Here is a 24009-nt window from a genome sequence, read left to right on the forward strand (position 1 = left end):
GTCGCTCGAGGGACCGGAAGTGGAACCTCCAACCTATGCCAACCTACAGTCGAACTATATTTAATTTAAGTGATAAAATTCACATTTGCTTTTCATCACGGAATATCATCTTTTTCCAGACGTTATTCTTTCAATATATAATGGATGAGAACTTCAATTCCAAATCTTCGTTTGCATCCTCTTTAACAGAAGATCACATCAGGTCATGCTTGGTACTGCACAGACTTCCTGTGCCAAATCAAATGAAATTGCATGTTAATGCAATGGTAATGGTAATGCAATGGTAATGGTAATGCAATGTAACGAGGAAGCTAATTGTGAGGGCCTTTCACTCGCTCACCGCAGGCAGGTAGGTGGTCTTTCTGTCTTCTACCGACTCCTCGCCGGCCTAGCTCCCCCAGCTCTCTCTGGGCTCTGTTCCCCAAATATTCCTATAGGACGCACAAGATCTGCCTCAACCCTCTTATGGTTAAACTGCCAAAATCTAGGCTCTCTGCTCACCTTCACTCTTTCATTCCTCTTTCCTCCCGCCTCTGGAACAAACTCCCTCACTCTCTTCAATCCCACTCCTCCCTCCAGGTCTACAAAACAGCTGTTCACCACCATCTCTTATCTTCCCCCATCCAAAACCTTGATCTTTTCTACCCCAGCTAATTTCACCCCAAATCCACCTCTTTAAATCTCTGACTTCTTTCCTGAAATTCCTAGTAGTGTCAATTTGTTTTATACCATGTACCCTCTCCTCCCCTCCTCCCCCCCTCCCCCCCCCTCAGCCCTCTCCCTTCCACAGATCTACCTATGTCCCGGTTCTCTACTATTGTGCTTGTGTGCTTACCTCTCTCCCCCTCTTGTCTTCGGCTCCCTTTATTATATGTTTTTTGTGTTTAATGTGTTAGCTCTTACACGAGCCTCCACTTTGTATACAAAAAAAAACACAAAAAAAAAATGTCCTAACAGTGATTGTACAATTTGCCTTGTTTATTGCAGGAACGGCTTTCCCAAACAGACAGCTGCACAGCTCATTCTGAAAAGCATTTCAGCATATTTTGTATCGACCATGTCTTCTTCCCTCAAAACGGTCTACTTTGCACTGTATGACAACGAGAGCATTGGTGTATATGTGCACGAACTTGCAAAGCTTGATGGTAGCACATCCTAGTTACTCAAATTATTGAGCTTGTCTCGCTAATCCACATTGCTTCGGATAGCACTTTTGGCTTATTGATCATTTTGATGCCATATCCATCAAATTATTGAGCTTGTCTCGCTAATCCACATTGCTTCGGATAGCACTTTTGGCTTATTGATCATTTTGATGCCATATCCATCAAATTATTCTGGGTGTATTGAAAATTTAGTATGTGCATGCATTATTTGACCTGCACCAAATGTTATATTCTTGAATGACAATCATGTATGGAAATAACGATTTATTCTTAATACTGTAGATGAAACATATATATGAGTTGTTGATTACATAGGGATACGTGTGTTAGCGACGTTGTGTTTACATGCTCTTCAAATTCCACTGGGATTATGGAAATGCTGAGTGCAATGAACAATAAATGCTGGTTTGGGGTTTGCACTGATGTATTATGGGGTTCTTGATATTCAGAGTTGAGGATCATGGAGGAGCTAGAACATAAAACAGACCAGTGCATAACAGAATGAAAGGGACAGGAGAAAGAGCGGGTGATGGGGAGGGGGACGCACCAGCAGCAGGGTAGAGGGACAAAATTGGATATTCAGAGGAAGAAAGGACATGGGGAAGAATGAGAGCAAGGATCAGGAGGCAGATGGATGGAGTGGACAAGATTGATACAGCCGCACACTCTCAATCACAGAAATGGAAGGAAAAACTGGAAAACCAGAAAAAGGTGGGCTTGGGAAGAGAAAAGATCATGGAGGGGGGCAGGGGGGGAGGGGGGCGTATGCTCAGAGGGGAGAGCAATACTCCAGCTATCCAGCTGTGGATGAAGGCCTTGTAAGTATATAAAAGTTCAGATGTACTCGGGGAAGACTTTGTACGACGGAGCACGCTCTAGTTGGCTTTTGAGGCCATCTTAGATATGTGGTTTGCCCAAGAAAAATCATGGCTGATGAGGACCAAAAGTTTGAATGACAACTTCAAGAGGATTGTTGAGGAAGTCGAACAGGGCGTTTTAACAGATTTTTTAAATTTTTTTTAGAGTGACTGAATTTGAGTCACTGAGTATGAGATTTGTCAGGATTGAAGGATATTCAGTGTCGGACCAGTTCACAATTCTATCAAGGTCTGCAGAGGGAGAAGAGACTACTGCCTGCTAATCTCAAGAATGACTGATTGGTACATTGGAGGGTAGAGTCATCAGCAAAGAGATAGACGCGATTTTCCAGAGACATAAAGATCATTGATAAAGACAAGCAAGTTGCCCATTCCCACAGGATTCTAAACGGGGTAGGAATGGAAGAGGGGAAAAATCCAAAATGGCGTCTTTTGTCATTGAGCCGGCAATCTGGGAGCAACATTTCACATTTATTGCCACATCTTATGCAACTTAAATGCTCTAATGGCGGCGAAGTGCTATATTTGAAACGCTTTGTTTGATATGTGTTGCTTTTCGATGCCTAGGGTCCATAATAAAAATTTGTATTGCTGTCAAAGCCAGTGACTAATTCCAAATTAATGGTAGGATTAGGAATATGAATGGTACTCCAGTCTATGAATGGTACTCCAGTCTTGACAGGGAGAAGAAATGACAGGATCCCGTTAAGAGCCAGGGGTTTGTAAGAATGGAGGAATTTGGCAAGTGACATGCGGAAGTGGCCTTATATTCCATAGGCACAGTTGTATTCCTTAGTACAAGTTTGAATGGCAGAGTGGCATAGTAAAAGTGTGAATCTGCCAATAATGGCAGAGCAGGATTTGAGAACGTGGGCACCGATTAACCCCAAAATCTAATCGGTTCATCTTTTCATCATTATACATACCTTTACCAAGTTTGACTTAGATCCCTTCAGCCGTTCTTCAGTTATCGTGGCAAAAAATATTTGTAACAACCTCTGATCTTTGACCTATTGACCCCAAAATCGAATCAGTTTATCTTTGCATCATAATATATAATTATACTAAGTTTGGTGAAAATCCCATGACTGGTTCACAAGATAGCTCGCCAACAGAATTTTTACCTGATGGGACGTCTGACATTTGACCTTTGACCCCAAAATGTAATCAGTTCATCTTTGCATCATAATACATAATTGTACCAACATTGGTCAGAATCCCATCTCTGGTTCAAAAGTTATTGCGGTAACAGGATTTTTACCGAACATGACCTCTGACCATGACCTACCGAACATGACCTTTTCGGGCCTTTGACCTCAAAATCGAATCAGTTCATCTTTACCTCATTATACATACCTGCACCAAATTTGATTAAGATCCTTTCAGCCATTCTCAAATTATCATGGTAACGAAAACTTATCACAGACATAATGCCTCCGACGATTTTGTGGGCGGGGGCATAAAAAAGACATGAAATGTCAAGGCCACCTTGGTTTTAATAATTTTGCTATACAGAGTTAACGGCCATCAGTCGGTCATCTTTAGTCGGATTACACAACAAAATCTTATGCATATGTATACTCTCAGGCATTATCTTTGTGCCAAGTTTGAACAAAATCGGACCATACATGTCGAAGAAATGGTTGGGAACATGTAACAAAATGGCCGCCAGTCTGCCATCTTGGATCTGATCTCGACAATAAATGACGTGCATATGTAACCCATCGTTCATTATCCGTGTGCAAAGTTTGAACAAGACCGGTAAATGCATGTCCGAGAAATAGTTGACGACATGTTCAACATCGGGCTCTTTACAACGAAAATGGCCGCCAACCGGGCCATATGTGATTTCATCGCGAAACGTTATGTGCATATGTATACTGTCATGTATTGTCGTTGTACCAAGTATGAACAAAATCAGTCAATACATCTCCGACATATGGTTGTGGACACACACGCATGCACGGGCGGATGGACAAATCCAAAATATTGTTACGGTTGAGCAATAAAAGAAACCCCCTTTAGTTAATTACACGACAACATGTAGCCTGCAAGAGTCAGTTATTACCCTCGCCAGAGGAGAGGTTATTGCATTTGAGTCCGTTTGTCTGTCTGTCTGTCTGTTTGTCCGCACAGAATAAATACGATTTTCTCTGCAACTGTTGGTCCGATTGACAGGAAATTTTCACCATAGGTGCAACTCCACATGTATAATTTTTTTATGATAATTATGACGTTATAGGTCACGTGGTTCGGCCGCCATCTTGGAAAAAACAAAAAACTTTGCACCTCTATATCTCCGAAAGCGCTGAATAGAAAAAATTGAGACATGGCTCATTGTAAAGAACTCTACATGGGGAATAAAATATGTTAATGATGATGTCATAGGTGCCTCCATTATGACGTCATAATTCGACAAGTGCAAAACTTCGTCCTATCAAGATGAAATTTCTTGAGCGTCAAGTAGGTATAAATTGGTGGAGAAAAAAAAAAATGATTATGTCATCGGTCATGTGGTTCGGCCGCCATCTTGGAAAAACCGAAAAACTTTGCACCTCTATATCTCCGAAAGCGCTGCATAGAGAAAATTGAGACATGGCTCATTGTAAAGAACTCTCCATGGGGAATAAAATATGTTAATGATGATGTCATAGGTGCCTCCATTATGACGTCATAAATCGACAAGTACAAAACTTCATCCTATCAAGATGAAATTTCTTGAGCATCATCTAGGGATAAATTTGTGGAGAAAAAATAATAATGACGTCATCGGTCACGTGTTTCGGCCACCATTAACACAAAAGTTTTGGGTTGTTTTAACTGTCCAAGACTATCAAAAGCATTAAAAAAAAACCCTAAAAATAAATCCTGGCGAGGGTTTGCAATCTCAGATTGCTCTTTCTTGTTTCTTATTAAATGTAAAGATTAGCTCCCTCTCCATTGTGTAGTAATTAAAGCATATATGCATTGAGTTAGGCAGGATTCCAACCACTCGTGTTATTGAAGAAGACGTTGGTTCATGGGTGGGCGAGAACGGTCTACGTGGAACCTTCCAGAGGGAGGCGGGGCTGAATGAACGACCGCACGTGACCAACAGCGACCAGTGGTAGGCCGTGGAATCTTCCAGAAGGGCACTCCCCCCGCCCCCCGATAAAAGTCCGTACTGATTGTAGCCCACGCTGGTTCTTCCTCCGTGCTGGTGGTTCCTCGTGTTTTTTGTGAATAAAGACGTGTACATTGTATTTCCTCTTGACCTGCCTGTGTGCGTCTTTTCCCCCATTGACCCAGCACCGTTCAAACCGAATTCGGCTGCTCGATTAGGTCCGTAGATCACGCAGTGTAAAACCGTGACCCACACCGCGCAATTCGCTCGGCGCGTCTGATTGAACCAGGTGTGGGAACGCAAGGGGTTCAATACCCGGTCTTCCCGGTCACGTGGTCTCGAAGGTATTCGGATCACGGTCGATAACCCTTCGGCCCATGGTTGGGGGATTGGCGATTGGAGTTGCTCTGCAACCCGCCAGGCGCGAGCTTCGTCGCGGTCGACGGCCCGTGGACCCGGTGTCTGTGGGGAAACGAGGCCTTAACCCCTCCCCTTAGTACGTCGACAGACGTGGGATCTGCAACAATATAATCGGCTTGCTCTTGGTACCTACACAACTCATCCTAGTTTTGTCATGTCATTTTTTTTTCGCAACTTTTTGTCATCCACAACTTTTTGAGATATCGTGCCATATATAGGTTTTGACTCTATCAGTGGTGAAGAATCACTTAAGAAATTATCTTATCTGGATCTTCACCAAAATCTAATCAATTCTTCATTGTCATACACCCAATCTCTCCACCAAGTTTCGGCCGAACCCATCCATACCTTTTTTGGCATTTCGGGCTATTCATCGTTTTTGGCCCCATCACTCAATGGTGAAGAATCACTTTAAAAAAAACCTAGAACGGCACTCGGTAGAGTGCATACCTTTGACAGGCTGAAGAGTTTACGTTTTGTATCCCACTGATTTGCTGACCTGAAACAAAATAAACTTCGCTTGTTCTTGTCATCTAACCAACTCATCCACCAAGTTGTCATAATCCATCCACAACCTTTTAAAATATCATGCTACATGTCGTTTTTGCGACTCATCTCTCAATGGTGAAGAATTACTGAAGAAATCAAAAATTTCTCGCCCACTCTTCTTGTTGAAACTGCTCCATTTCTCCCAGATTTGAAGGGTGCCTTCTCCCAACTGCTGTTTTCAGATCTCCCCACAGGTGTTCAATGGGATTTAGATCTGGACTCATTGCTGGCCACTTCAGAACAGTCAAGCGTTTTGTCTTGAAGCATTCCTGGATGCTTTTTGAAGTGTGTTTGGGGTCATTGTCCTGCTGCAAAACACATGATCTTCGGCAGAGACACAGATTTCTGACACTAGGTTGAACATTGCGCTCCAAAATGCCTTGGTAATCTCCTGATTTCATGAAGCAATGCACACATTCAAGGCCCCCAGTTGCAGAGGCAGGACAGCAACCCCAAAACATCACTGAACCTCCTCCATGTTTGACTGTAGGGAAAGTGTTCTTTTCTTTGAAGGCTTCATTTTGTTTTCTGCAAACACAGAGATGATGTGCTTTACCAAAAAGCTCTAATTTGGTCTCATCTGTCCATAAGACATTCTCCCAGAAGGATTTTGGCTTGTTCAGGTGTGTTTTGGAAAACTCCAGTTGGTATTTCTCAGCAGTGGGGTCCTCCTGGGTCTTATCAAAGAACTCCCTTTCATCGAGTTGGCGATGGATGGTTTGAGTTGAAACTGTCGTACCTTGTATCTGAAGGTCAGCTTGAATTTGTTTGGCAGTTAATTGAGGTGCTTTCTCCACCATTCAAACAATCCTTCGCTGCAATCTTCGATTAAGTTTTCTCTTGCGGCCACGTCCAGGGAGGTTGGCTACAGTGCCCTGGACCTTAAACTTCCTGATACCATTGCGTACGGTGGACACGGGATCATCAAGGTCTCTGGAGATGGACTTGTAGGCTTGAAATTGTCCATGCTTGGCTACAATCTTGTGTCTGACCTCCTCAGACAATTCTCTGGTTTTCTTTCTTTTCTCCATGCTGTCTCCATGCTTTTCTCCATGCTTTCTCCATTTCTCCATGTACACAGTGACACAAAACAGCAGAATAGTTGTGCTGTTGGGACTATACACTTGGAATGTCAAAAATGGTCCATCCTTTTCTCTTTTCAAACTGGTTGAATGAGTGATTTTTATATTGCAGGCACCTGCAACTCACCACAGGTGAGTTCAATTCCAAAGTGAAGGAGAATCACCTGCTTGAAATCTAATTATTTCTAACAACTTCGAAAAGGTGTCATTAATAATGTCCGGACCATTTTAGGATTTGTGTGTGTGTAAGGTATCTCGACAGACTACGATTGTTGCACATTTATTGACTCTGCAGATACAGGCCCGATTCACCCCAGTGCCATCCGAGCTGGGCCGTAACTTCCGGAAACGGAAATAAACCCGCCGTCATGGTGTCAGGATAAAACAGGGAATATTTGCACCATCATACATGACAGTGTGGAATAAGCGAAGGTTTAGTAATTTTTTCAGCTTTTTTGTTTTGTTGCACTGTAAACCAAAGAAATACATATGTGATCCCAAAATATTTTTTTATTTCAACAATTTTCTGGAAGAAATGGTCCATTATTTGAAAAAAGTGCAAGGGTGCCAATATTTTTGGCCACGACTGACTGTACATATCCTATTCAATGTATGCAACTGAGCATTTCCAAGGCAAACGCCTTGCATTTGGATCCGTCATTTGGTTTGAGTTCCTGCAGAATCTGCACTTTATAGGCATAAAGCTTCATTCTTTCATGCAAAATCCTGTGTGCAGGTGTGGTTGGTAGTCCCAGTTCTCTGGATGCACGTTGGCTTGATTTTCTGGGAGGTTGGTGAAATGATTCACATACTGTTCAACGTCTGCTGCACTTGTACTTGGTCGACCAGTACTTTTTTGTTTCTGTCATCTTCGAGTCTCCTTAAACATATTGTACCACTGATACTAGTTCGTGATGGCGGATTCCTGTCACACCTTGAACGGAAATTACACTGAACTTTTATTTTTATTTTTATGAAGAAGGCTCCAGGCACAGACTATGTCGTCCTCATCGAGGCCAAGCCAAATAAAAGAGTTGGACAATGTGAGGAAATAAGAGGAAAGAGAAGTAAAGAGAGAATGTAAAGGTGAGGAGTGAAAATGAGTAGGAAAAGTGTTTGAAGGAAAGTGTATGATGTTTGTTTGCAAAAGAGAGAGATTAAAGCTAGCCCGGTAGCTATAGTTTGAGTGAGACAGAAAGAAAATTCAGCAATCCTGATACGGAGAGTGTAACATGGTTCCGGGCACCACTTTAACGCTTCTAAGTCCGAACGGTAGTACCACTCTGAACAGTTGCTGCCTTCAACCTACTACCTAAGGAACCGGTCCAACCGGATGAGTGTTTTTTTTTGGAGACACAATCTCCTTACTGGATGGCCGTTGGCTCCCAGACGGAGCTTGCATGTCGGATCTCGTCTCGATGAACCATTCGACGCACTGAGCTTTCTCCTGTGGTGTCGCCATTTTCTTTGACATTAAGCCACCAGACCTGAAAATAAAGAAAACTTTGAGTTTCTGTATCATATTAAACAAAGGGTATCCTTGTATCATTTGTGGTACAAAAGACATTAACAACCAAAGTTGTGCAGGTCTTTTTGGAACACCCTGTACTTGCGAATCTTCGATTTAGCAACTAATAAACAGACAGACAGGGGTGAAAACATAACCTCCACCCACCCCCGGTGCCTGAAGTAACAGGAACAGCACTCGGTAGAGCGCATATCTCCACCAGACTGAGCAGTTTATGTTTTGTATTCCAGTGATGGGCTGGATCTGGATTCGCACATGGACCAAAATCTAATTGGCTTGTTCTTGTCATCTAACCAACTCATCCACCAAGTTTTGTACTAACATGCCCACAACGTTTTATGATATCGTGCTCACAGACAGAAACAGACAGGCAGGGGTGAAAACATGTTTTTTAATAAACATGGTTACTCTACATTTGTTATTCTACAATTCTACGTTACCTGTCTTGACTCAAATGAGCTTTTAAAGATGTTATTTAACATCACGCTTATCTACTCTGTCATCTCCCTCAATACTCTTGGATGCATAGTATCTGGCCCTGAATCTTATTCTACTCTCAGATGCTTCTTTACCAAAGAGTCTCAGAGATTCCACAACAGTGTTGCTGTGTAAACAATGGCAACGGTGCAAGTTCCACAACGGTGTCCTTGAGACAGGGTCGCACTGGAACTTGGCCTCTCAGCCCACAGCATTTGGGAAGAAAGGAATCTCCACCCTGATGTCAAATGTTCTGGTCATCAGGGGTGACGAAAGATCCCGCTGTGTAACTGGTCAAAGCCCATGGTTGGAGGTTCTAGGGCGGCAGTCTTGTGAAGGGGAGCAGGATTTCATTTCAACACGCTGCTGTGGTTGAGGGAAGAAAGAAACCACAGGAACTTGGAATGTTCCCACTTGGGGGGTTGAGATAGCACCTTGATGGGCACATATAGTGCCTTCAGAAAATACAGTAGTCACACCCCTTGACTTTTTCACATTTTGTTGTGTTGCAGCCTGAATTGAAAATGGATTGAATTGAGATATTTTTGTCACTGATCTACACACAATACCTCATAATGTCAAAGTGGGATTTTTTAAAATATAATTTTTTACAAATCAATAAAAAATGAAAAGCTGAAATTTCTTAGTCAATAAGGATTCAACCCCTTTGCTATGACACTCCAAATTGAGCTCAGGACAGAACTCGAGTTCCTTGTCTGAGATGGGAGAACCTGCCAGAAGGACAACAGTCTCTGCGGCACTTCCCAAATCTGAACATTATTGGAGAGTGGCCAGACAGAAGCCACTTTTGAGAAAAAGGCACATGACAGCACGCCTGGAGTTTGGAAAAAGGCACGTGAAAGACTGAGAGCATGAGGCAAAATATTCTGTGGTCTGATGAGACGAAAACTGAACTCTTTTGTCAGTGCAAAGCGCTACGTCTGGCGGAAACTGAGAACAGCTCATCACCCGTCTAACAACATCCCGACCGTGAATCATGGTGGTAGCAGCATCATGCTATGGGAATGCTTTTCAGTGGCTGGGACTAAGAGACTTGTAAGGATAGAGGGAACAATGAATGGAGCCAAATGCAGGCAAATCCTTGAGGAGAACCTGCTTCAGATTGCAAAAGACTTCAGACCGTGTCGAAGATCTACGTTCCAACAGGACAATGACCCCCAAGCATACAGCCAAAGCAACACCGGAATGACGAGAACAAGAATGTGAAGTCCTTGAGTGGCCCAGCCGAAGCCCAGACATGAATCCCGTTGAGAATCTGTTGAAAGACTTGAAGATTGCTGTTCACTGATGCTCCACATCCAACTTGACAGAGCTTGAGCAAATCCACAAGGAAGAATGGGAGAAACTCCCCAAATCCAGATGTGCAAAGCTGATACAGACATACCCAAGAACATCCAAAGCCGCATGCTGTTGTGGTTGAGGGAAAAGGAAATCCCCGGAACTTAGAATGTCCCCTTAGGGTGGATAAGGAAGCACCTTGCCATACCAGAGGGGGACCAGCATTCAAGAACAAGCCAATTCGAATTTGGTTCAGGTCTGGATCCAGATCCGGCTTATCAGTGGGATACAAAACGTAAAGTGTACAGCGTGGCAGAGCTATGCACTCTAGCAAGTGCCATTCTAGTTTTCAAAATGGAATACAAGCTTATTAAAACGATTTATATGTGAATAGGTGTCATTTTAAAATATACAATGCAGCTGATGGCTTAAATAGGAAAACGGATAAGCAATGAAACGGTCAAACTCTTTTCAGGAGACATTATATAAAAAAATATTTCAAAAGATCATTTTAATCTGTACATCTAAATTAAGCAAGGTACAACTGTCATAGTTGTTCTCAAATGACGAGTTTAAACAAACAAAAAAAATCACCGGAAACAAACTACAGGGAAATTACTCGTATAATACCTTTGGGTCACATAGGGACCTGCCTCTGCATTGAATGAATGAATATGAATGATCGTTTTAAGGCCATTTTCCCCAATAGAGCGGGGGTTAGCCTTGCGGGCCCCATGACAATCATAGTTCCCTTTTTGAGGCAATGTTTTTATGGCCGGATGCCCTTCCTGACGCCAACCCATAGTCGCCTCTTACGATGCGCAGGGATACGGTGTACCTATTCTACACACTGGGAGTGTACCCCGGTCTGCATTGCTGAACTTTATTCGATAACACTACACATACTGAATACTTGACACTGGGTATGTTTTGAGGTTTTTATTTACTTCAGAAATTTCATTGTAGGAAACAAAAAAACACAGCAGCCCCCAAAATAAATAAATATCGTGAGTCAAAACTTCTGATATAAGTTCGATTCGTGAAAAGTGAAATTAAATGCAACAGTTTACGTGGTTGAAAATGCAACATTTAATAACGATGCGTATGGATATTCCTGTGAAAACATGAAATCATATTTGTGCAATCAGCATAGAAACACAAACACACAAAGAATAGGTTTCGTTACCATCATAGCAGGATTGAGTGCCATGATTAATTGAATATACGGAATATACAACTTCCAAAAATGGAAACCAGAGGTGAGAAAATGTAGCTTGGCCAAAAGATACCAGCAGCTCTATCCGCGGAACAAACAAGATCTTTCAATAATAATAATAATAATAATAATAATAACAGTTAAGGATGTATCAGACATAATCTACTGAACAACTGTTTGGCGATATTTTTGAAAGTCCAGAAATTTGTTGAATTGGTGTGCAGATGTTTCTGAGAAGCAAAGATTCATTGAAAGAACAAGTTCTGCTTACATCTTGGCTTTGGACAAAGAATCACTGGACTCATGCAGTCATTTAATTTGCTTCTGTTGATGGAGGATTTGATGGAATAGAGTCTTCAGATCGAGGGCCGGTTAACAGCGGAACGGGTGATGTTGCTTCGATGAGAGCTGGGTTGAGAATAATAGGAAGAGGTATGGAGGGAATTCGCTCCTTCTGGGGAGGGCCCAATGCTGGTAGTGGTGGTTGCAGGATGAAAGGTGATTGCGAAAGCGCTGGAGGAATTTCCACCGCTGGTGAAGGTGGCCTTACTGTTGGAACTGTACTTTGCGCAGCTTGGCCTGTTGTACATGAAAGTTGAGGTTCTGCAACACATGAAAGAAAAAAAGACAACATACCGGTATATTTGAGGAAAAGACAAAATCTACAACCAAAGTAATTAAATGAGCAGTATGAAAGTCAATGATAAAAATACTGCTGTGATTTTTATATACATTAATATTCCGACAGAGATATGTGGCGTGGGTGGGGAAGTGGGTGGGAGAAGGCAGGGCGAGGGGTGGGGCAGGAGGAGGAGGAGGAGGAGGAGGAAGAGAAGGAAAAGACTTTGCACAATGGAAGATGCCTCGTTGGCGAATCGTTTGGATGCCTACTTGGACATATGGTTTACCCAAGAAAGATCATGACTGATTGTGAGGCCCAGATGTAGGTTTGAGTGACTGAACAAACTTCTTCAAGAGGTTTGTTAAGGAAGTAGATGGGAGGGTTCGAGGTTGTAAGACATATTCCAAGTGTTGTTTCAGCTCCTGATTCTATCAGACTCTATAGAGAGGGAAGAGGCCTGCCTGTCTGAAGGGCAAGAAGTGCTATGGCAGAGGGTGGAGGTATTAGTAAGGATCAGCCAAAGCAGAATCTTCCAGAGAATCGGAAGGCCATTGATGAAGATGAGGAACAGTGCTGGATCCAATATAATGCCATGCGACATGCCAGTTTTGACAGGGAGAGGAGAGGAAAGGATCCCATTGAAAGCCACGCACTGACTACAAGAGTGGAGGAAGTCCGTAGGCAATGAGAGGAGGTGGTCTTAGCTACTGAGTTTGGAGAGCAAGGCAGGGTGCCAGACGATGAAATGCTAAAGATGTTTCCAGAGAGACCTCTCCAATATCCTTTCTGATTGAGGGCTGTCATCCATTGTTGGGAGAGCAGAAACAGCATGTCCAGGGTAGAGTGACCAAGTCTGAATCCAAACTGATGGTCTCAGATCGTTGGAGAAAAGGAAGTATTTTATGTCAACTGTGATGATGGATTCCATGACTTTGCTTAGAATGGGAAGTAAGCTAATTGGCCTGTAGGGAAGAGGATCAGTTTTTAGACCATGTTTGTTTATTGTAATGATGTCGGCGAACTCCCAAGTAGACTGAAGGTGACCTAGAGAAAATGAGTGGGTTAACATAACAGAAAGAGGACGCACAAGAGTCAAGTGCGCTGATACAGTCCGGGCTTGTTGCAGAATCGGAGTCGAGAGTTGCCAGAAACTTGTCCACGTTCTCAGGTGAGGAAGACAGTGTTCAGGAGCAGTTGGGTACGAGACAGCAGGGTTGATACAGGGATTGAGGATTGGGTACGTGAGATTTGGAAGCAAACAAAGAATTGAGGCATTCTGGCTTTCTCACGAGCAGGGTCGGCTGTGGTGCCATTCGACGCAAGGGAATGGAGGGGATGGAGGGAATACACCAGAGACAGACGTAACACGACGCTAACAGGTCTTAGAAGAGGGAGCCAAGCTTGAAAGTTCATTCTTGAGTGTGGCTAGATGCTTTTTGGCTCCTGAAGAAATTGTTGTTGAGTTTTATGGGATCATATGAGGTCGCCTTTGGGTGGATTTGGCTTCCAGGAAGAGAATGCAAGTTGTTTGAAAGTGACTGCCTCACCACAGGATTCAGTGAACCAGGGGTAAAAGGATGGATATAACTGCAGACGAGATGGGATAAGTCTGTGCATGAGAGCAGCTTTTTGTGGAAGAATTCCCACGTGGTATTAATATCAGGGAAGCCAGCGATGGAAGACCAGCTCTGATATGAGAGGACAGCTTGCAGTCCTTGGCAGTCTGCCTAACTGAAGTTGCAGACTCTCCAGTGCTGAAGCAGCTATCTGAGATCTGATACCAGAGAGATCTTTACTTCCACAAGCACGTGATCAGATGAACCAATTTGAGCAGTGGAGGATCAGGATGTTTGGAGAAATCTGATCATGAATGTCACCAGAAGTCGGCAATGACTTGAGGGAGCTATACAATTAGATACCTCGTGTACAAGAGGTGCACCACACATATACAAGCCTGACCTGTATACCACACATACACTCAGGCACAGAAAGCTTCAAGGTAGTGCTCAGTTAAAGAACATGGCTTCTATCATGTACAAGCCAAGACAGATAATCGAAACAACTGATTGCGTGCAGAATATGCACAACAAGAGCGAGAATTGCTTTGCAATACATGCCCCATACCAAAGTTCAGTTCAACATCAGTAAGCAAATACCTTTATTTGGGTGGTGTATAATGCCACGCTTGGTGCGGAGAATGATCATAAAAAAACCCGATGTACATCCATGAAGCAAAAACATGCGTACGGCTTATGTGCATATATAATACATCGTGGTTATATACCTGGGATCATTCCAATTGCACTGGGCCATGGAATAACAACCAGGCCTAAGGCCTGAGGCCTGCCAATCTGTGTTGCTTCATGGAATGGTGGCGCATGATTTTAATTTGGGTGGAGTCAGGCCATTTGTCCAGCGAATGGGTATAAAGCAATGGGGTGGAGTCAGGCCATTTGTCCAGCGAATGGGTGTAAAGCAATGGGGTGGAGTCAGGCCATCTGTCCAGCCAATGGGTGTAAAGTAGTGGGGTGGAGTCAGGGCAGCTTAAAACTGACCCATGTATAATAGGTGATATTTTCTAAGTCCAAAAAGGGCCTAACTCCATGAAACATTTATGAAACACCCCGAATCTCAAACTTCTGTAACATCATAATAAAGCCATGTACCAAGTTTCAGTTGCATGTGTTAAAGGATATGGGAAAAAGTCTAGAAAACGACAGGTGGGACGGATGGACCGACAGACGGACGGAGAGAAAACCTATAGTGCCCTCTTGGTAGGGGACTAATAAGAGCTGTGGTGTCTACTTGATTTCCAGATGCAAGTCAACTTAGCTGTACCCAGAATTTCCAGTCGACTTGTGGGGGACTGAAAGGATTAAAAATGCTCATCATTCCAGATTTGCCAGAAAGCAGGTCAATGATGAGCATCAGCCAAATTAATCTGATATCTCCTGAGTATCTTATCAGTTTTGACTCCAAGGTGATGTGCCCTGGAATTCAGTAAATGGGTTGAGGACAACTTTTAATCTGTGAAATAGCTAGGCCTCAGCCCAGACTAAAACACAATCACACCACTTTGGGACCTTATGAACCACAGTCTGAAGGCCTGAGTCAACAGACCACAATGTTACTGCTGAACTCACACTTCCTTGAATGAAGAAGAGTGCAATACAGTATTTACACCTGATATCTACCAAAATTTGCTACACGTGTTACCTGGTGACACATTGTTAGAAACGTAAATTAAATGGTTGTGAATTAAGAACTCTACATTGTTGTTTCCTGTTCCAATGCTTTTAATATTCCACTATGTTATTGCAATATAATTAAGCAATTAATAATGATGATCCTGCAGGCAGAGACCCTGATAAAGTATCATGTTTCCCAAAAAACCGATGATCCATACCCGTCAGTCCAACGTCATACGTACTGTGTTCAGGGCCAAGTACCACCTTTTCCCATGTGCTTATGCTAGTAATACCTTGCTCATTGGAGGTCGATACAGAAGACGATGCATGTTCAGTTGCTATCCCAGGAGATCCAGCTTTGGACTCGTCGGATGCAGCTTGGGAAGTTGCCGATTGGCTGGTAACTACGTCCACCGGACTTGCTGTACGAGATGGAGTTTGTACTTGTGAATCTGCAAAAGGAAAGGTCAATTCAAGGATCTACAGATGCATATATGTTCCAACAGATAATTCCAAAAAACAATGATATTTACGGCAAAGTAGCACACCACACGGGCATATTTACGGATCATAATACCAAATTGTAGTGTCCTTTAAAGAACAAAAGATTTAATTCCTCCTCTTATAAGAACATGCTGCACGAAATAAACATGGTTAGGTATATCTGGTATTTAGATGATCAACTCTAGTCCGACTCCAATAAAAAGGCTTCACTGTATCCCAAAACAGTTAGTCTAGTAGGAAGACTAGGTCCCCCTGCACCCCCCGGAGATATACTTCTAATCAGTGTTTCTAGATTGGAAAAAATGTGTAGAAAATGAATAGCTATGGCCCCAAGCTGAAAAAATGTCCCACATACCATTTTTATGCAAATTACTGCTGCCATTATCAAAAAAACGATTTTTGACATATCTCAGCCAATATTGCAGATAATTGAAAAATGAAGGTGTCTAGACCCATGTTTTGAAGGGCATAGATCATGATAGAACTATTCATAACATGATTGCATGTGTCTATGGTATACTAGTATGCTAATTAGTGCTTTATTTACAAAATAATCACAGTTTTACGAAATAATAGACTCATATTAAGGTCCGTCTACACAGACGTTAACACAAAGTTTTATTTTTCTAAATATTACAACTGTCAAAATAGTCCTAGCACTCAATGTGACCACTCTTCTCTTGCTTGTTTTAGATAAACATCATTAGCATTAGTGATTCTACACTGAGTCAGTCATCATCATTTTCATCGAAATCGTCAGAGTCAAACTCTTCTTCTCCTTCCTCTTCCTCCTCCTCTTCGTGCTCTCCTGTGTTCAGAAGATCCACCAGTGAGGTTGGTAGGATGGGACCACTGGACCACATTGGTTTCAACAGTCCTTCATCAGTCCTTATCCATCCTTGCTCCTCATAAGGTTTTGGCTTTTCGATGATAGGTTGATCGGCTCTTTTGTACAATGCTACGCGGTGGTTCACACGCTGGATGTGCGGCTTCAGGGCAGACTGGCATGGAGGAAGGCGAGCCAGATCAACCTTGGACTTGGATGTGAGGGTCTTGTCCTCTCCCACCATTTTTCGTATCTGCCACCTCTCCCACCATATCTGCCATCTCTCCGTTACACTTGTGAAACAGCTGGAGGTTGTTGGTCTTCACAGAGTGGAGGAGCATGAAGACAAGATGGCAGTGGGTAATGAACGACATCCAGAAGGCAGCTGTCTTCCCCAGGTGGCCCTTGCGCACCTTTTCCTCAAAGGCATGGTACTTTTTGATGAGGAGTAGAGTTGAGGGGTCTTTGAGGGCTTCATCGAGGTGCTCTCGGTTGCAAGACTGGGTCATTCTGAGAAGCACAGCAGGGTCAGAGATCATGATGTTCTCCTCCTCAGTGAATCTCTCCATCAACAGCCTCTCCATTGCCTCACACACTGTTTTGAGGCAAAAGAGGGACTTTGCGTAGGCCTTTCCACTGAGAACACCTTTGAGAGATCCACTTGTTACTAGTTGTGCCTCAAAGAGAATCTCTGCATATCCAGAACCACGCATCTTGTGTCCAGTGAGCATCCCGATGTAGTTCATGGATGTGTGGAAGGGTCCAATCGTTACTACATGACTAGCAAATTCATTTGGCCAGCGCCAGATGATGGGAAGGGCTTTCATGCAGACACCCAGATCAAATGTATTCAGGACCCATCTCTGACCCACCTCAGCAGTTGCTGCCTCGGAACGCTTCAGTAGCTCACGAACAACTGCGTTGTCTGTGATCGGTTGGTGGATAGGCGTGCAGTAGTCGACTGTTGATTTGCTGGGTGGGGGAGAACCAGTTGCAGAGGTGAAACCCCCTAGCCCAGGCACAGGCTGCAGGCCACAGCTTCCGATGTATCTGATGAAGAGCCAGATGTAGTACTCTTGCATCGTAGTGGCATAGACTGTGTCATTCTCTGCTGGCGGTGTGAATGATGAGCCTTCAGGGAACTTCGGGCCAACGCGAGTAAAGTGCAAGGGTGGGAGAGTTTTTGGTGTGTCGACCTTCAGGCTACGCTGTTGTGACCTATTGATGGTAGGTAGCATTCGGTCCTTGCTGCTCTCGAACCCGGGCTTGACCTCCTGCACCATGATTCCTCCAGCACTGTTTACAATGTTGCTGCCGTGCACACTGGTAGTGGTTTTATTCAAGTTGTCCCACTCACAGTGGAATACAAGGTTGCCCTCTCCTGTCACAATTTGTGGTGTACGATAAGTTGAGACTTCATCCAGGACCTTGGCGAGAGCAGTTTCCAACTCCAAGGCGAAATCGTAGCTCTCAGAGTGTCCAAGCCTGTGTAGTATTGTGGTGAGCTGTTTGCTTCGGAACAGGTGCCTTACAGTCACACAGAGGAGAATGTGCTTTGGTAACTTCCATTTTCCATCTGACACTGCACGGCACAGATCTTGTCCAATGGAGAAGACCAGACGCTTCACCTTTTCTGTCTCGATGCCCTCCTTGCCAGTCATTAGCACGCTGAGAAAGCGGACAAGGTCTGGAGGTAGGATGTCTTCAGGATTGAGCTCCATGTCTTCAGCTGTTGGTGGCCATGGTTGGTCTTTACACTCTCTGAAAGCCTGTAGAATACCCTGGCGAAGTTGGAGGGCAACATTTTGGTTCTTGTTTGTGCTTCCGAGTGTGAATGCTCGTGCGAGAGCATTGGAAACTGTTATGTTTGAGCTGTGCACAAGCCAGAAAGAAATGACATCACATTTGTCATGATCAACCTTCGTGAAGTGGATATGCTCCTTGATTGGGTCATTCTGTAGGCGTTTCAGTAGTTTCTCTGACCGATAATTTGAGTTCTCATATCCATTCAGTTTCAGTTCCTCGACATAGAGCAAGCGCAAGGAAGAAAGCTGTAGAACTTTATTCTGCTGGATGACCTGGGTTTGAATGTGTTCCAGTACTGAGTTGAATGCCTTTTCATGGACGGCTGACATGCAAGCCTGCTCCTTTGGTGCTTCGGCTCTGTGAATCGCACGCTCATAGTTGTAGAATGCTGTGCGGAAAGCTTTAAAACATGACGGATGGTGTTTGGCCTCACATGCAAAGAGGTCTTTGTTTTTCACCTTTCGATGGAGTCGATAGAGACCCATTTTCTCAGCCCGTGTTTCGATTTGCTCCCATGCATTTTCTTTGTTTTTAAAGGATGGGAAGGTTGTAGGCCTCTCAGTATTGCGATGAGCATCTTTGGTCTCAACTTTCTCACAAAATATACACTCTGGCGGGAAGATGGGTTCAGCAGAACCTCCTGGTTTACGAGGAGAGTGATGCCATGATGAGGTTGATGGCCCTGGTTCTGTATCATCTCCCAGACGATGAAAGTGGCGGACAAAGTGCTTATAACACTTGCTGTGATATCCTACTCTTTCTAGGTCATCAGGAAGAGTTGCCGGGATCTGATCACATACTGATTGCATACGACATGGGGAGTCATGCGGTTGGTTGAGACGTCTATCCCGGATCTTTTGAAGCAGTTGCAGTTTTTCTGAAGCAGATCCTTTAATTTTACGGAGGGGCGTGAAATCCCCATGATCAGACATGGATGGTACATGAAGGATGCATGTAGGAGGAGAGCTTTGGGCTGCAGGTTCTACACTCCGTTTTCTTTTGGGCATGCTTGCTGTCGATGTCTACCATCACTGTTAAATGACAAATAAGAAATCACGAATGATGTTAAAAGTGCCTGTGAAAGGAGGCTCTGAGTTTTCAGTGAGGTAACAGAGGTTCTGAGTCATGTTCTACACTAGGGTACTTTTTAGCTGACTAAACCATGTTTAGTGGCATCAAAAGTGCTAATAGCTAAAACATCTAAATTCTTCCACACTAACGTTAGCTATCTAGGCCAATGAAACATTGTGCTAAGTTACTGTAGCTAGCTCAGCTGTCGTGCCTCTTTCTGGTTCAATTCATATACAGAAGTCAACAGATATGTCTCATGTTTGGCATTAACAAAAGTTTAAGTTACACCGACATTAGGAACATACTGTACATAGATGAGGCTAGCTTTAACGTTAGCTAACATGGTGCTAGCTGGCTCAGCTGTTATTCTGCCTGTTTATGATTTCATGCAGAAACTGAAGTCAAGAGTGTGAGTAACATTATAGTTAGCATCTTACCTGGCTAGATTGGAGGATGAATACCAAGAACAACACACAGATGGAATGGAAGACTGAACTTTCAACTGAGGTATTCAATAACATCAACGTTACCAATTGATACGAGCGCGCGACATTACCAATTGATACGAGCGCGCGAGCGCGCATGTTACATGGATGGAAATGTAAAATGGCAGCTATAGCAGCACTAATTTGGATCTCTAGTCTGTCATTTCTGCACTGTGATTGGATAACATAAAAAAATATGTTTGGGAGTTAACAGCAGGAGTTGGTAGATTTTACGTGGGCTGGGTGAGAAACCTTTAAATAAGCAAGTGAAAATCTCTCGCAATACAAAGTCAATGGTGGGAAGAAAAGTTGAGTGGTACCAATGTTACTGCCAATGTCCCGCCCCTATGCAAGACTCAGGAGCATCTTGTTGACATTTAACCTTGAAAATACCTGGGTTTAGACCCCTTATGTACCATGTTAAGTTATCTGCAGTATTAACGTATCCTTATCATTTGTAAAACTGATTATTTTGTAATTACAGCATTAATATGCATACTAGTATACCATAGACACATGTAATCATGTTATGAATAGTTCTATCATGATCTATGCCCTTCAAAACATGGGTCTAGACACCTTCATTTTTCAATTATCTGCAATATTGGCTGAGATATGTCAAAAATCGTTTTTTTGATAATGGCAGCAGTAATTTGCATAAAAATGATATGTGGGACATTTTTTCAGCTTGGGGCCATAGCTAGTCATTTTCTACACATTTTTTCCAATCTAGAAACACTGATTAGAAGTATATCTCCGGGGGGTGCAGGGGGACCTAGTCTTCCTACTAGACTAAGTCTTAAAATAAATATCCTCACGTTGCTCACAATATCCATTTTTCTGAATGGATCCATCGACGTTCTGAATAAACTGCATTCTGTGGGAAGGTGTCATTGGCGAAACATGGAAATAACACCTCTGGCAGTGGTAGAAGTAATAAGTAACAAAGACTGCTTATTTGATATACAATTAAGATATTTTCCAATTTAAAATATAGTTACATGGAAAGGGAAGGGGGATGGATCCATGGCGATATCGATTGAGAACAAGAGGGGTACCACCCGGTGCTGTTCTCATCCTGCTGGCATTTTGAAAAAAACAAAATGCTTTTATTTTTGGTAGGGGGTGGGGTGGGGGGGGCTAAAACACTTCCCTACACCCACTAATGCAACCTTCACATACACGGATTATTCTTACGAGTCCTTACGGATCGCCAACTCGTAGTCAATCACAAGCATCCGTAAATAACTCGCTGGTATCCGTAGATAACTCGTCACAACTCGCAACAACTTTTGACATGTCAAAAATCATCTTCCGTTATTTACGGATGCTTGTGATTGACTACGAGTTGGCGATCCGTAAGGACTCGTAAGAATAATCCGTGTATGTGAAGGCACCCTAAAGAATGGGGGTAATGGGGATCATTTAATATTACCTTTCACATAACTACAAAGCTTTGGTTTTGGCATTACCGGCTTGATCTCTGATCATCAATTTGGTTTCAGACCAGGTCACTCTACTCTGGACATGCTGCTTCTGCTTTCTCAACAATGGATGGAGGTCCTCAATGCCAAACAGGAAATTAGAGCCGTCTCCCTTGACATATCACTTGCCTTCCATACGGTCTGGCGCCCCGCTCTGCTCACCAAACTCTCCTCCTTTGGTATCCATGGAAATCTCCACGCATGGCTGGCGGACTTCCTCTCTAGTCGTAGTCAACGTGTGCCCTGAATGGGTTTCTCTCATCTCCTCTTCCTGTTCAGGCTGGAGTTCCCCAAGGCAGTGTTCTGGGCCCTGTGCTTTTTCTGGGCTTCATCAATGATCTCTCTGACTCTCTTGAAAATCCTCTCTATCTCTTTGCTGATGACTCCACTCTCTGCCGCTCCATTCCTTATCCCTCAGATCGGCAGTCTGCAGCCTCCTCACTCTCTGCAGACCTGGACAAAATCACAGACTGGGCAAACAAGTGGAACATGTCTTTCAATCCTGACAAATCTCACACTCTTACGATGTCTCTCCGAAAAGACCGACTGGACAACCCTCCCATCCACTTTCTGAATAATCCTCTCCAAGAAGTTCTGTCACTCAAGCTTTTGGGTCTCACTATCTGCCATGATCTTTCCTGGGAAAACCACATTTCAAATCTGGCCTCCAAAGCCAGTCGCCGACTGGGCATCCTCCGTCGTGCGAAGTCCTTCCCTGGCACACCTGAGCTCCTCACCATATACAAGGCTTTCATCCGCAGCTCAATGGAATACTGCTCTCCCCTCTGGGCTGGTGCTCCTGCCTCACACATAGCTCGACTTCACGCTGTTGAAACCAAAGCGTTCAGAATCATTGGAATCTCCCGCGATGAAGCTAACTCCGAGGGCCTTTCACTCACTCACCACAGGCAGGTTGGTGGTCTTTCCGTCTTCTACCGACTCCTCTCCGGCCTTGCCCCCCCCCCCCCAGCTCTCTCTGGGCTCTGTCTCCCAAATATTCCTGCAGGTCGCACAAGATCTGCCTGCAACCCTCTTATGGTTAAACCGCCAAAATCAAGACTCTCTGCTCACCTTCACTCTTTCATTCCTCTTTTCTCCCGCCTCTGGAGCAAACTCCCCCACTCCCTTCAATCCCACCCCTCCCTCCAGGTCTTTAAAACAGCTGTTCACCACCATCTCTTATCTTCCCCCATCCAAAACCTTGATCTTTTCTACCCCCGCTAATTTCACCCCAAATCCACTTTTTTGAAATACCAACTTTTTTCCTGGAAGTCCTTGGGTTTTATACTTCTCCCACCCCCCCCCTCCCCATTCCCACGCCTCCTCCCTCCAAGCCCTCTCCCTCCCACACATCTCCCGATGTCCCTGCTCTCAAATGTTGTGTTTGTGTGCTTCCCCTTCTCTCCCCATCTTGTCTACCGCTCCCTCTTTTTATATATTTTGTTTGTCTGTTTGATTTTTTTGTGTGATAAATGTTAGCTCTTTCACGAGCCTCGATTCTGTATACAAAAAAAAAGAAAAAGAAAAAAAAAGAGCAATTTAAATTTAAAAATCCAACTTTTTTTCCTAAAACTCTCCGTGGCACGCACCGATGAACCTCTGAAAGTTTGAAGAAGATCCGTTCAGCCATCACTGAGAAAAATGGTGACATACAGACAGACAAATATTTCTCTTGTTGTGTCGATAGCATGGACCGTGTGATCACCCAGGTTAGGTTCACCTTGTAATAGCTATTTGTCCACAGGTAAATCGTGTTGTAAACCATGCACTGAGAAGGACATGAGTGTTAACTTTAAGGCAGTATAGAGGAAGATGGTAATGTGTAAAACCTTCTGTACAGTCGAGCCCGGGCGATGACTTGTGGCATTTAACATCGAAGGCACACAGAAAAAGTGCTATGCGCCTCAAAAGAACATCGTTACAGACTCTGGCTGGTGCACCACAAGCCAAGGTGGTGAGAGGAAGGAAGGCATGTCTCCCTCTACTTGGCCACCATTACCTCGCCTCCACCTCCGTCGATCTGTGCTGCACCATCCCTGTGCGCCAGCAACCTGCACGCAATCAGCTTTGTGCCGTCCTCAAGCCTCATTGTTTTGTGCGCAAGTCTGGTAATCGGAACCATTACGGGGTTAGGCTTTATTTATTTTCATTAGACATAAGTGTGTGCGTGTGCCTCCCTTCACATTTGTCCTTTGAGCACCCGGTCTGTTCCTGTTATTTATTATGAGGGTCTTATCTCTCCCCTCAATGTACCTTTTAATACGCCATTTTATTTGTGAAGGAACATCATCCCACCTTTTTACTT

The 24009-nt window shown here is 43.7% G+C and overlaps 2 protein-coding genes across 10 annotated transcripts in view; one reads left to right on the forward strand and one right to left on the reverse strand.

Annotated features, from left to right (window-relative positions):
- LOC137432497 (core histone macro-H2A.1) overlaps positions 1–1585 on the forward strand; it is a 46380-nt gene extending 44795 nt beyond the window's left edge. For 2 of the 3 annotated variants that reach the window (XM_078783287.1, XM_078783289.1), the window contains exon 9: positions 988–1585. In XM_078783287.1, the coding sequence (XP_078639413.1) occupies positions 988–1159 (172 nt within the window). In that variant the 3' untranslated portion in view covers positions 1160–1585. The remainder of the gene's footprint in view (positions 1–987) is intronic. The other variant, XM_078783288.1, reaches the window with a different exon arrangement.
- A 9841-nt stretch (positions 1586–11426) lies between these two features.
- GBF1 (golgi brefeldin A resistant guanine nucleotide exchange factor 1) overlaps positions 11427–24009 on the reverse strand; it is a 430048-nt gene continuing 417465 nt past the window's right edge. For all 7 annotated transcript variants that reach the window (XM_078783293.1, XM_078783294.1, XM_078783296.1 and 4 more), the window contains 2 exons: positions 15822–15980; positions 11427–12321 (listed from right to left, as the gene is read on the reverse strand). In XM_078783293.1, coding sequence (XP_078639419.1) covers positions 12032–12321; positions 15822–15980 — 449 coding nt within the window. In that variant the 3' untranslated portion in view covers positions 11427–12031. The remainder of the gene's footprint in view (positions 12322–15821; positions 15981–24009) is intronic.

This window comes from Myxine glutinosa, chromosome 8 (genome assembly GCF_964187855.1).
Source record: "Myxine glutinosa chromosome 8, kmMyxGlut1.1, whole genome shotgun sequence".
NCBI classification, from domain to species: Eukaryota; Metazoa; Chordata; class Myxini; order Myxiniformes; family Myxinidae; genus Myxine; species Myxine glutinosa.